The 15354-nt window shown below is 36.6% G+C and overlaps 1 protein-coding gene across 1 annotated transcript in view; it reads right to left on the reverse strand.

Moving 5' to 3' along the window:
• LOC144435190 (helicase POLQ-like) overlaps nucleotides 1-536 on the reverse strand; it is a 34821-nt gene extending 34285 nt beyond the window's left edge. Inside the window, exon 1 of the mRNA XM_078123762.1 lies at nucleotides 394-536. Coding sequence (XP_077979888.1) covers nucleotides 394-496 — 103 coding nt within the window. The 5' untranslated portion in view covers nucleotides 497-536. The remainder of the gene's footprint in view (nucleotides 1-393) is intronic.
• Nucleotides 537-15354: the final 14818 nt, after the last annotated feature.

Here is a 15354-nt window from a genome sequence, read left to right on the forward strand (position 1 = left end):
GTTATTTGAAGCCCCATCACTTAGCAAAATGGCCAATAAGAAGTGTTAACATGTTATGATCGCTAGGTAGAAATGTACAAGATGTGTTTTTGAAACTGTTACATGTGTACATGTGCATGTATCTGTCACATTTATTGCGTTATTTCTGTCCACAATTTTCCTTCCTTGTAAATCTATACAAAAAGAAGATGAATTAAAGGCCAGGAATTCAATCCTATGTAGATTCATACATCATCTTTTCAGTGGAGCCATATTACATGGCCTCATTTCTTTGTTCTGGAACAACTTTTTCTATAAATCTGTACTAGACAACTGTTAATCACAACCTAAATATAATCCTATCCATGTAGGAACTGGGCCTTGAAACTGAAACATACATTCACCACTAGTTACCGTATAATTGGTCAATTCCTTTATGTGTCTTCAGCAAATCTTTCACTTTTCTTGGTAGTCCATAGAACGGTCCAACATCCTTGTCTGCAACCTTTTCTTTCATTTCTTTGGCATTATTGAGGGCTTCTGTTATTGTGGCTTCTTTCAACTGCTGTAACTTGTTTTGTTGCGGAGTGTTAGCATTTGCATTCATTTGTAAACGTTGCTTGATGCGGTCTTTAATTGACGTTGTATTTCTAGGGGTCACATTGCACTTATCAGTTCTATGCCTACTACTGGAATCAGTACTGGTAATATTGCTGTCTGATGGTTTCTGACAAATCTTGACATCAACCTCACATGTTGACATCTTAGTATTATTGCTATTATTGGCATTTGAAACACAAACGTTCTCCGGGGAGTTTGAAGTGGGGAAGAAAATCTGGTCAATAATGTCAAAGGTTCTGTCACAATCGTTACCACATTTGTTTTTGGCAGGTACTCTAGGATGTTCCATATTTTTATAAATTTGATCACAAACTTTATCCGTCCTCTTCAAAATGGTACTCTGCTCTGCAGAATTTGATGTAGAGCTTTCAATAATTCTACTGTGTATGTCATCAACACTATTGCACTTGGTGTGATCAATTGGTCTGTCAGAGTCTGTGTCATCACTTCCCTGAACTCCAGTATTTCCCCCATGTTCTATACTAGCTGTGTGTGCTTGTGACACAATATTACTAACATCTACTTGGGCAAAGAAACTACTGTCATCACAACCCCATTCTTCAACATCATCAATTAAGTCTGTATCTCTGTGGTAAGTTTTCTTTTCCATGCAACTCTCCTGACTTGTCACAGGGCTTTCAACAGGACAATCAATATATTCCTGCAAGGAAGGAAAACAAAAACAAATCATTCATTTACAAAAACTGTTTGATTTGGGTTGAGATTAGAGTGTAAGGTACGTCGTGACGTTCTACCCTCACCTGCCTCCTCTCACCCAAACAAGTCTATGTATGTATATGTGCTATGTATGTGGGAGGGGTTGGCTGATGTGTGAGGGCGCACCGTCATGGCGTACCTTACAGACAAGGTTGAGAGATGTTGTCAGTGGGTTTGATTGAATGAAGACAAGACCATTCACCAAATTCACTGTACTTCTCACACAACTTACAAGTTAAGGCCAAAGAAGTACTGCTGACCTTTCTTTCATTTCCATATTTTTGGGTCATGACGTCTCCATATCTTTATTTATCTATATATTCATTATTTTTTAAATTTTCTACTTTTAACAATATTTTTACCAAACCACATACAAAATATGATATGCGATGTAAACAGCCCCTCTGTGATAGTGACTTCAAAGTTTAAGCAATTAGCTATACTCATCATGATGGAGATGTATAATGTTATATGTGCACAGAATGATTCATTCCCTTGTTGGTTAACCTGAATAGAATGGCTCATTGGTTTCTCGTAACTCAGTAAGTTGATCTTACCTTCTGCTTCGATCTTGAATCAGAGGGAGTAGAAGTAACAAGTCCAAGCAATATATCATCTTTGTGATTACTGATGTCAGCATATTCTGGGTGTGGTAGTACTTCTGTATCATTTCTCTTTATCTCTGGATGTCCCTGACTTTTGAATAAAGGTTTCTTATATTGGATCTGTTGGATCAGCTTAGGTGACTTTACAGGAGTTGATACAATTTTCTTGGTAGGTGTACTAAAACTGACTTTGCTATCTCCTGGTGGTAATTTATGACTGATTTCATCTGTGTCATTAGTAATGCGGCACTGTATATCGTTCGTTGTGGTTTTCTGACAATCATCCTGTTTCCATCTTTTCACAACATTGATGTCTTTCTGGTGACTACTTGTTCTCTTTCTCACTTTCCTCCGTAGACATTCAGCCATGATTCATGCTGAAGTACTGCACATAGAAAGAAAGTACAAAACATTATTATTCTCTTTTTATGGTCCAGTAGATCATGGATTTGGGAATTTTGAAACTACTACACTGTAAAATAAAATTCTGATATTTATAATGAATCATTATCACAGACCAAAGTGGCGGGGTAGCTGTAATAATTGTAGTATCATCTTTTGTTTCATAGCATCTTTCATTCAGGGATTTACTTATTCTAGCTGCCAGACTATCAGGCAATTCTGCTGACTGTAAAAACAACCACAAGTGAAACATGACACAGCACCAAAGGTGCAGTCAAGGACTTGCCTGAACTGAGGTCTTACTTAAACAATAAACCACCACCTGGGGATGGTATACCAAGAAGTTTTGACCAATGAATGCAATACATCTATATGCAAGAGCAATAGCTCGTCCATAGTATATTGAGTGCACTGATATACATGTAGACCACCTGGTATACATGTAGACCATCTGGTATGCATGTACCATCCCCAGGGGCTGGTTTATCACTATTATTATACCTATATTGAAAAAAATCAACAACAAGATCAGAAGTAAATACATGACTACGGTTTGCACTCAAAAATATTATTGTTACATATATTTTTGAATGAAAAACAAAGAACAACAAAAAGCTAAGGAACAAAAAAATAACAGTAATTATTGCAGCTATTTGGATAGTCTATCAGCTAGCCCTCTGATGTTCTTCCAATAAAATACGACACACAGCCGAACAACGCTATCGAGGATGGAACATCCGAGGTCTAGCGAATGTCATCAGGATATAAATAACTGCCAATCAGAGAACCATATTAGCGACAAGCACAAACAGAGGACAATAGTTAAATTTTCATGCATATTCATCTTAAGGAGGGGCTTGTAAAAATAACCACCAATGCGTTAACTAAAATGTGTGAATGACAACGTCTACACACTCATCAAACACAATTACCATAAACTGATAGACATAGTAATGACATAAATGTGTTTGTCAACACCTGCATGCAGAGATTGAATATATTAAAGTATATATATGCATATATGGCCCAACCCACCGCTTATCGTAATCTCAATGGAATGTCCGGTCTGAAAATGACATTCGCTAGACTGTTCGGGCAAGCCCTCACATGCGAACTTCATTCGCTATAGTTATAGCATCGAAAGAAAGCCCAAACGTCTAGCAGCAAGACTACTATTTGGAGTGCAAGCCCTGGAACAATACAAAGACAAAAAACAAAAAAATAATGCAAACAATTATTGCAGCTACAGGTGGTGAAACTATTATAGATTTAAATAATTGACAATATCTATACAATTTGATAAAGCAATCTTCAGTTCGTTCTCTTTTAGTTATTTGTTTCTGGAGTCTGTCTGTTTGTTGTTGATTTGTTTGTGTTTGTTTGGGGTGAATGGGATGCATGCACACACACACGCGTGCGCACGCACACACATACATGTACACACATGTACATACATATGCACACACACACACACACACACACACACACACACACACACACACAATTTGCAGCTCACACTGAAATCACAAGTCCTAGTCAAAGCACAGTCACTTGTGAGATAATATTAGTATCATATTCCACCAATTCCCAGGATGATAATATTCTATTCTAGGATGATCATAATAGTTTAATACAAAATAATTACTCCACACCGTCTGCAAGCAAGACTACCTAGAAATTAGAATAGAATATTATCAGCTCACAAGTGGCTGAGTCAAACTCGAAGTCGTGGTGCACGTGAGCGGGCAATGTGTTAATTTAATTAAGGCCGTTTAATTAAATAATAATTTGCCAGTTTGTCAGAAACAATACCCACCAAATTCTCAAAACTGTTTACAGGCTGCAAATGACAACGATGAATGCATTGGTAACCGTATGGATGTACATACTACATGCACACTGCATTGTTCTTAGTGTGAGTGTACAGACAGTGTACAGTACACTGTACTGTTCGTCAAACTTATAACAACAAACTTATTGTGCGTGTTCAAACGCCTGTACCGTGTTAATGACTTTAAAGTAGATTGTTGAATTCCGGTTACTTTACTATACTACACAATAATTGAGCAAATTCTTACCACTTATTTAATGAATTCAGTTAAAAATTACATATTCCCGACGATTTCATCTTCTTTCAAAACTTTCCGCCATGATGAATGATGACAACTTCCGCCCGAGGTAAGACCTCTCAAGTTTGTGTACAGCTCCTGAAATAAATTAAAGGCCGAATCGTTAAAAAATATATTGCCACAACAAACGAGAGGAAATTAAGTGTAAAGAATGAAGCATTTAGAATAAGAATAATAAAAATATCCATGGCGTATTAATCTAAGGCATATTAGATTATTTGAACAGATTCTTACTGCTGTTGTTTCGTAACAACATCGAAATAAACAATAGCTTAGGGAGCAAATTTTACACAGATCACCGCGGAGTTTTGAACATACGGGTCAGTGGTTTTCACGTAATTTACACCGAATTTCCCGAAAATTTCTTGAGTTTATTGCATTTAGCATCCTTTAGATATGTTCTAGGGTAGCTAGACTTCATATTTTATGAGTCACCTTCAGGTTTTATGCCTGCACTGCCAAACAAAGGACTCTGGAATTCTGGTATGTGACAGCCCTCATTTTCAGAATTGTGCACATCTGGAAGTGTGTGAGGGATAGTGTACCTCCGGAGCCCCATGGTTATAACTGTGCTTCAACGAGGTGAGGGTTATGTTATAAATTTTGTGACAGACATTTCAAAATGTATGAGACGACATAATGATGCACATCCAAAATACCCTAGAATTTAAGCGGGGGATTGTTGTGAATTTTCAAATGCATAAACAGTGCAAAACACACTCTTTGTTATTGTGTGGCTGGATATACCGATGTATATATGTGGCATTTACAATATTATACATTCTGTAAAGAAAATTCATTACTGCTCTGTATGCCCATACACAGCCCACCAGGAACGTGATATACTTATGTGGATTGTTATTGTTGAAGGAGCCGGACGTACAAGTATTCTACAATAGCCAAGACTGGTTTGACGTACGTTTCAAAGGGTGAGAAATCTGTGTCAGCAGCTCATGAAAAACTCATAGAAAGATGTCTGTACACTACAGACTTTCAGTCACCCGAAATTGATATTTTTGTACTTTAATTTACATCATCATGTTATAGTAAAAGTTTCTAAACTGGTAAACCCAATGTGACTGGAGATTCTGTTTCTTTTCCTGTCGGCATTAGGTTCTCTTTTCTTGCTTTCATCCGCTGTGAAATTTTGTACACCATGTAAATGTAAAAAGAAATTGTATTCTTAAAAATTACAGTCTACATATTTCAGCTAAGAATCTGGCAAGAGCTACATTTTGTGCACCCCACTTCACCCCCACATGTGGTTATTAATTATTCATAAACTACATTTCAGATTTTACAGCATTGACAATGTGTTATTTTGGACAATGCCTTTGAAGAACTATCAATCTGAATTTTTACATTGTTCTTGTTTTTCCATTTTCTTAGTAAAACTTTTGGTAAACAATATGGCCGACCGTCCACAAAGAACACCAAGGAAGAGAACAAGAAGTCTTCCAAGAGAAAGTGAACATGTGAAAAGGAAGAAACATCCTGAAGTACAAGTAAGCTACAGACTGCGACCCAAAACCACCAAAGCAAGTTCTAGTACACGTTCAAAGAAACGTTCAGCAGCCCCTGCTAAGTCAACCAAACAGATTAAGACTAAGTCACATAGAGTGATTAAGAAGATGCAGGGCAAAAAAACTTTGAGAAGAAAAGGTCGTAGTAAAATAACAAGAGTTGGTGCCAAAATATCAGTAAAGAGAAAATGTAAAGACACAACCAGTCATCAAGATAATGTAGTCCTGAGACTTGTATCGTCTTCTACTCCTGCTGGTGGAAAATCCAAGCAAATGGTACGTTCCTTCTGTAAACAGTATACAAATTATGTACATGATCTATACATATATTGCCAAGTCAGTTTGCCTGTCTGTCTGTCTGTGCGTGTGTATGTATGTATGTATGTATGTATGTATGTATGTATGTATGTATGTATGTATGTACAAAATGTGTATGTATTTGTGTACATGCATGTATGTGTGTGCATGGCAATGCGTACATGTGTGTATGTGCGTGCGTACGTACGTACGTACGTACGTACGTGCGTACGTACGTATGTACGTACATACATACGTATGTATGTGTGTGTGTGTGTGTGTGTTTGTGTGTGTGTGTGTGTGTGTGTGTGTACATTTGTATGTGTATGCATGTGTGTGTGTGTGTGTTAAATTTTATGCCAGAAGATATTCACAGTGTGCCACTTTTACATGAAGAAGTTTCCAAACAATCCAGTTACTTATCTGTTGATGAAAAATGAACATGGATAAGAACTCCTATGAAGCAAGCTCATTGAAGTAAACTTGTGAATTAATTATATTCAAGACTGTTTGTCTAAAGATAATAAGCACCCGTTTTTCAAATTTCAGATGTACTCACAAGCTGGTACAAGTTCAGGAACTTGGAATCGATTGACATTGTTCCCAAGAAAAAGTCCAAGTAAAGTAGGGTCTTCAGAAGAAGGAGGAAGACAGGGTGAAAACAAAAAGGGAATAATGCCTAAATATGTGGTTATCCCACCAGATGTTCTTGATAAATCTGGAATAACAATTATTAAACCTAAACCACAGCAGACGCAAGCAAACTTAGGGAAAGATGTATGTCCCAAAAGGCAAATTGACGTAAAAGAAACAGAGCGTCAGGAAAATGACAACAAGAGGATGAAATATCACTGTGAAGATAAAGAAGAGAAAAAGATTGATAAATTGAAAGACAAGAAAAACAAAGCACTGGAGATGATAGTCAAGAGACTGCATGCTAGACATATGCAAAGTGACTCACATAGTGAAACACATAAAGAAGGAGATAAAAACATTGATACAGTAAATAAGAATATCAAAGACAAACGTTCATGTATGCAGCAGAACCAAGCAGAAGCAGATGATATGAAACTTGTACAAGATAAAATCTCACATCAAAAAGATGGAAGATTGCCCATCCAAAATGTGAAAATTGAAGTAATTGAGAATGAATACACCAATGAACTTGTACAGAGTGAAATTGTGGAAAGTAAACCAGTGCAAAGCAAAGAAAAGTGCTCCAAGAAACCAGTACAGAGCAAACCTGTCAAAAAGAAACCAATTAAGAGCCAAGAGAAGTGCACCAAGGAACCAGTAAAGAACAAAACTGGCAAAAAGAAAGTGGTCAAGAGTCAACAGACATGCTCCAAAGAACCAGTACAGAGCAAAACTGGCAAAAACAAACCAATAAAGAGCCAACAGAAATGTTCCAAGAAACCAGCAATACGGAGCAAAACAGGCAAAAAGAAACCAATTAGGAACCAAAAAAGAGAGGTAGAGAATGGTAAAAGTGTCACGAAAGACAAAAGGAAAAACATGGGAGCAGGTGAAACTAATAAGAAAGAAGTTGTGAAAAGCACTGTACAGAAACCCGTCTCAAAAGTATCCCAAGTAGGTGAAAATATGATGAAAGGCAAAGGGAAGAAAAAGGGAGCAAATGCAACTGTAAGGAAGGATGTTATGAAAAGCAAAGTAGAGGACCTTGCCTCAAAAGCATCTGCAGTTGGTGAAAATGTGATGAAAGGCAAAAAGAAGAAAATGGAGGCAAGTGAAAGTAACAAGAAGGAAGATGAGAAAAGCAAAGAACTGGAGCTTCCATCAAAACTATCTGCTGTTGGCAAAAATAGAAATGAAACAATGCCAAAATTTATAATTATTCCCAATGATATGATTCATAGAGGTCTGATAAGAATTATTAAACCAAAACCAGTTCAGCCAGAATTCAGTTTACTCCAAGGGCAAAGACATTCTGAAGGACAAAATGAGATTGTTGTACCAAGGCCTGTAAGTGATGGCAGCTTGGGGACACATTTAGATAGCAACACAGGACTCAGTAATGACCTTAGGGCAGAAGTCCTAGATGATATCCAACTGAGTATGGAGACAGATGAGATTGAGCATGTACATGAAAAAGTACAGCATCAGATATATGAATGGTTACATATTCAAGATGATACACAACAAAGTGAAGAAGATGAGGATCAAGACAAGTCAAATGAAAAACTGCATATGATAGTCAAGAAAGAATACATACTAGGCAACGAAGAGAATATGGTAGATGAGAATGAAAGCATCAAAGATAAGGATATGCATCAGATATATGAAAGTGTAGACATCCAAGACTTAGAACACAGTCACACAGAAGAGAGTTGTGAAAGGACAGATGAAGAACTATACATGATAGTAAAGAAAGAGTACATAGCTGACAGTCAAGGGAAAGTCACAGATGAGAATGAACATGTCCAAGATAACGCACACCATCAGAAGAATATGCGTGAACGTATAAACAAGGAAATAGAACATGTTGAAAACAAAGAACAAATTGAAGCAGTTGAAGGGGATGACATAATGGAGAAAGAACTGAACTACAATGTCAAGAAAGAATACATACAAGACAACACACGGAGACAAGTAGCAGATAATGAAGATATCTCAGCTGCCAGTGCCAGTGCAGTAAGTGAGAGTGAAAATCTCCAAGACAAACACCAAAGTCAAGCCGAGGAGAATTCTTTGTGGCGTTTAACAAACAAAGATCTTGAGTCAGTTTTAGGAGAAAGTAGTACAGATGAAACCAGAAAGAAAACAGGTCCCAAATTTTTAGTCATTCCTCGTTCTATGGTTAAGAAAAGTAGAATAACAATTGTTAAGGTAAAACCACCGCAACAAGACTTTGTGTCCCCTGATTCTCAAGAACATAGTGAAGGACAACGTGAAATAGAAGACAAAAGATTTCTGAATAATGAAAGTGAAGGGAAGAGTGATGATATCCAAGACAACAAAAATAGTCAGATTGAAAATTCTGAAATAGAAAGCAAAGAAGGCGGTCAGCAGACTGAAGACAAACAGCAAAGTCAGATTTCAGATAACAGAGAACCAAGACAGCATTTACTGTCAGACATGAATGAGTATATAGGTGATATCGAAATGAAATGTGTATCAACAGAAGTAATAGATGTCATAGATGACAGTTCAAAGAAAACAATACATACATGTAAGTCTATGGTTATCGCTCCTCATATTTTGAACAGACTCAGAGACGTAGCCACAATTGTCAAACCCAAACTTTCTAAGTCACAAGTACATTCATTCAAAGATCAGGAACATTCTAAAGGAGGAAAGGAAAAAGGTGATCTTAGACTTCACACAAATGAAGATCAAGAAATGGCACATAGTGAACAAGAAAATAAAGATGAGGACGAAAAGCTTGATAGAAGTGAAAATGTAGATATGACTGTTTGCATCCAAGACAATGAATCTAGACAAAGAAACATTGTTCAACGTATAAACCAAAAAGAACTTGATAAGATGATTAAGAAAGAATCTATCCAAAATGAAGCAGAGAATGAAATGGGTATAAGTGAACCCATCCAACACCAGGAACTTCCTTGGATGGCTGTGAGTGAAGACACTGAAGGCAACGAACAGGACAAGACTGACAAGAATGATGACATAGATGATAAAGATGTCAATAAAGTTATAAAGAAAGAACAGATACAAAACAAACAATCGATTGAGACAGGGGAGGGTGATAGTGACAACAGCAAAGAACAAAATGATTCCGAAAAGAAACAACACAGTGAAGATAAAGTTTTACAACAGACAGGTAGAAGTGAACACGTTGAAGGCAAGGAACAGAATGAAGCTAACAAAAATGAATCCATCCAAGACAAACAAGATTATGATGAACATGCACTAAGAGAAAAGGAGGACAAACATGATAAGAAAAATGGAAATAGGCCAACAGACAGTGGACAAAAGGAAATTCCCTTGGCCAATAAACAACTTGATTCTGTTGTAGAAGTAAGAGAAGGTGACATGATAAGGAAGACAACAAAGTCTCAGTATTTGGTCATCCCACGTAACATGCTTCATACAGGCTTAATAAAAATTATCAAACCAAAAACTACTCAGCTACCTCCACAGTCACACCAAGGTCAAGAAAAATTGCAAGGGCATGTTGATGTGCATAAAACAAGACTTCCTACCAGAAAAAGTAAAAGGATAAGTGATATCTTCACAAGGAAAGAACAAAGTCAGACAGAGAAAAATGATGATGTAAATGACAAAAAAGTCAATAGAACTATCAAGAAAGAACAATTAGAAGAGAGTAAACAGAATAAGACAGGAGAGAGTGGGTGTAACCAAGGCAAGGGCAAAAGTGAACTAGACAACATTCTGGATGAAGTGCCACAACAGATGGATGAGATTGAACACAGCCAAGATAGAGAACAGTATATGACAGATAACAGTAAAGATAAAACAGATGAAGAGATGCTTAAGATAGTCAACGAAGAACAACTTCAAGATGACAAAAACAGTGAAGTAGGGGGCAGTGAAGACATGATAAAAAGTAACCAAAATACGATTGATGAGTGTGAACACAATGAGACACATGAAAATAACAATCTAGAACAGCATACTGTTGTCAAAGAAGAAGTCATAGAAGACAACCAACAGGTGAATATAGATGAGAATGTTGACATACATGACCTAGGAGAAAGTCAACACAAGGTCCAAAAGACACCACAGAGTCATATAGATAGTGAACATAGTCAAGGCAAGGAACTAAATGAGGAAGATGGTAAAATTGTGCAAGATGCAGTGATTGATGGGATTGTGAAGAAAGAATATTTACAAGGCAGCAAAGAGAGTGAGATGGGTGATAATGAACATATCCAAGACAAGGAACAAAGTGTACCTGCCATAAATCAGCAAAGTCAAGGTGTACTGCAGCAGCTGATGGATGAAAGTCAAATAAATGAAAGTCAAATGAATGAACAGCATCAAGCAGATGTGAAGGAAGGCATTCAAGACAAAGAAGAAAGGGAAACAGGTGATGGTCAACATGTCAAGAACAATGATCTGCATCATACAAACAAAAGTGAATGTATCAGAGACAATATACAAATAGAAACAGATAATGCTCAAGACATAAAACACAAAGACCAGTGTGAAACAGACAAGACTACTAGTTGCATCCCAGGTAAAGAACAAAGTGAAACAGATGACCATCAACACAGCCAGATTAAAGAACAAGGTCAGATCATACATCTTAGGAAAGACATGACTACTGATAAGTCAGTTGAAGGTCAAGAAAATTCTGAGGAAGAAAATGAAATATTGGAGTCAAGAGTTCTTGGCATTCAAAGCCAGAGTATGAGTTATGATACTCTAGACAACGAAATATTGGAGTCAAGAGTTCTTGGCATTCAAAGCCAGAGTATGAGTTATGATACTCTAGACAATGAACAGAAGACAAATGAAAGTATGGAAAATGATGAACTCACCAAAACTGTCCAAAATGATGACACCAAAGCCAATGAACAAAAAGACATGGGTGAAACTAAATGTGTAAAAAGTTTCAAAGATGAAACAACAGAAACAGACCAAGGTGAACCCGTCCAAGTTGAAATGCAGAAAGAGATGAACAATGAAAATCGTAAGTGTACTCCAGAAGTAGAAACTCATGAAAAAAGAGATAATGTAAAACCACCAAAATATATTATTATTCCTCGTTCTATGGTGCGTGAAGGTGCCATCAAAATTATCAAACTGAAACCAAAGAAGTCACTCATTAGGTCATTTCATGTTCAAGATCAACATCACAAAGAAGTAAAAACAGAGGAAACAAGGTGTCTTAGAAGTCAGAGCAAGAGGAGGAGATGTCACTCTGAAAGTAAACAACCACACAAGATGGTTAAGAAGATACATACCAAAGGTAAAGGTCATAATGTGATATGAGTTAGAACACACCAAAGAGGAAAGAGAGGAGAGAACAGACAAGGTTGTTATTTCATAGAGTGGGTACATGTACATTTTCAAAATGAATGCATCTCTGAAAGATCAATGATGCATATCGGATACCTAATGGTCATGATACATATAATGGAGAAATAACCAGAAATGTTCATCAGCTTGGTAAATCAAATGACTTTTTTTATAATGCACAAGCAGTTCAAAGTTTTTCAGCATTGAGCTTTCGTTATGTCTTAGTCAACAATCCTCATCAGAATGACAAATTCTATAATTAAAGCTAACCACTGGGTCAATCATAACATCGACGGGGACGCTGTTTCCATTACTAATACATCCCCAAATGATTATCTGACGAAGATCCCAGAGGCTATCAACATCAGACACTATAATCCCAAGATCAACAAGACTGGGCATCAAACTACCTAATGTTTACAATCGGCTGATCATACTGCCACCTAGTGGTCAACTGTAACTATGGAATTTGTCACTCTGATTAGAATTTGTCAACCAAACATCCAAACCTCAATACTAAAAAAGACTGAACTGCTTATGTGTTAATAACGTAGGTATGTCAATAGAGGGATTGTAAGGAACACATAGAGGTATTGAAAGATATGATACAGGGAAGAAGAAAACTATTGAAGATATAGAACAGAAATAGACGCTTGTAATGGCAGTCAAGAAAAATTCACATGTACAACAAACAATAGAGTAATAAGGACTTTTAATATAAGTAAAGCTGTCGTAGAATCTCCTGTCGGTAAAACTGATGTAGATTGCTAGATTGTGAACAAATCCAATGCTTCCATGAGACTGAAGTTGACAACTTTCTTGTCCACTTTGCTGTGAAGAGTCTAGAGTTCAAAAGACTTGAGACAAGAGAGCTTTCAGTAGTTTTTTCATTGCTTGAGATAATAGCACTTTCAGTAGGTATTAGGACCAATTGTAGTAGATATCACTTGTAAAATAAATCACTGTTAAGTGTTTACTCCAAAGTGTACATAATAATACCTTGGTACAGATACATATAACATGATATCAGGGATGTTTGTCACAGCAGATCAAGGGTGAGGTTCAACTTAAAGTTGCCAAATGGATGAGAAATAGATATTTATTTTGGATTTTTAATTTATAAAACACCTTTACTATGTTTTTCTACTTGAAAAAAACAATGTGAAAAAAAGCATGCCAAGTCCGTGATTGTAGCTCAATAAATTGCAAAATATTTTTTTTTGTAAAAAGTTTGTTATTGTACATACAATAACCTTTTTGGAGCTTTTTGCAATTTATTGAGTTATGAACATATTTTTGGTATATGTTTTACATTATTTTTTTAAGGAGAAAAACTTGGGGGGGGGGGATATTGCACTGTTTTCTGCTACACTTTTTCACTCACTATGCTCATGAAAGTATGGCCACAGAGAACACTGCAAGCACTTGTGCAAATACTGCGAGTATGCCACACCTACTCTCATGTGTCATTGGGTTCTGTCATATTATGGTATTCAGTGTAGTATTTAGACTAAATCAGAAAGACTGTGTATACTCCTTTCATAATTTGGTAATGGTAAACAAGAAGTTCCATTAACAACAAATCTCTCAGTCTACCTGACATCTTCACTGTCTGTAAATAAACACAGAATATTGTAAGATACGTGAGAAGTTTTCTAATAGATATTTTTCTTTAAAATTGTTCATGTGTACAACATATATTACTGCATGCATTGTGATAGCTTTAAAAATAGAACGAGAACTTTGGAATATTAAAGATTATGAGGAGACTTGTCTTAGCACTCCAGGCAGCACTTTTTAGAAAACGTTATCTAATTATGAATTTGATAATTTATTCTTCTGCAAAATTCTCGTATTGTTGACCCCCTCTTGATTTCAATGAATTACATGAGGGAAACCATGGCGATGCGTTTGGAATACTGTTTTTTTTTTAATCATCCATCTGTTGAAGGATGATGCATCATGATATATGGGATTCTAGCCATTTATCTGCATTGTAAATCTGGTACAAAGATAAGATGTAGTGTGTACATTCTGATCATTGTCTTTGGAATTTGTTGGTATTTTTTAAAAACAAAGTAAAAATTGTAATGTTATTGGTATATAAAACATGATCATGTTGCTGTTGGTATGTGTATATGTCTGTGTCTTTTTCTGTGTGAGATTGTGTGTTTTAGTCATTTCATGTCCATTCCATTAAAGGAGTATCTTGAAATAGATAAAAATTGTCATAAAACCAGCGAAGTAATTAGACGAATTGCTTGTACGAATGTGAGGAATACGGTCTTGTAGTTGTATAACCAAAGACGTTGGAGGGTGGAGACATCTATGTCATGTCTATGGTGTAACCCGCTTCAAGTAGAGCGCCCTCTTCGTTGCGACAAAGAACTACTTGGTTTGATGCTTCCTAAAGTAAGCTTGTTTATATAGACAGCGGAGGTGCAAGGGAAGAGTAAAATATGCACATACATATTTGGTGAGTGCATTCACCCTAGAACTAGTCCTACCACTACGAATGTTGTATTGAATTTTGTTGTTCACATACTTTAGAATTTACTTCCGTTTTACTTTCTCTTTCACTGTAAATGAGAGTCAGGACATGATTTATACTCCCGTCGTTGAAAACGAATCTTGGTATAATTTATCAGACTAAGTCCAAATGGGTGAACCGAGATGATCGTGGCGTTCCTACTATTTCACTGTGGTGAAAGCGACCCATCACTTATTTCTGATCGTGATTCAGAAACAGACCTACAAAGTATTGACAATAATAATGAAGAATATCTGAATAATGTTAGTTGGCGCACCATGATTTCATAGCGCCCCCCCCCCCCATCGGTACCAAGAATGTGTCGTAGCAGCGTATAAATCACAGAGGTGCAGTCACACGAGACTTCTCACACAATCGTCAAATGTATGAGACACTGAAAAGAGTTATCGTGGGTGTAAAGTTTTACGGCCATGGATGACATAATGTCCTTAGTATCTCTGTCATTAGACTTTGTCTCACTGTATTCAGTGATATTGCAATGTCCACGCGTATCTGTGTTGGCCTATCTTTAAGATAATGTCTAGATTTACACTACTTTATAATATACTTTCAGCTGTTTTGAT

The sequence above is a fragment of the Glandiceps talaboti genome, chromosome 5 (assembly GCF_964340395.1).
Source record: "Glandiceps talaboti chromosome 5, keGlaTala1.1, whole genome shotgun sequence".
In the NCBI taxonomy this organism is placed as follows: domain Eukaryota; kingdom Metazoa; phylum Hemichordata; class Enteropneusta; family Spengelidae; genus Glandiceps; species Glandiceps talaboti.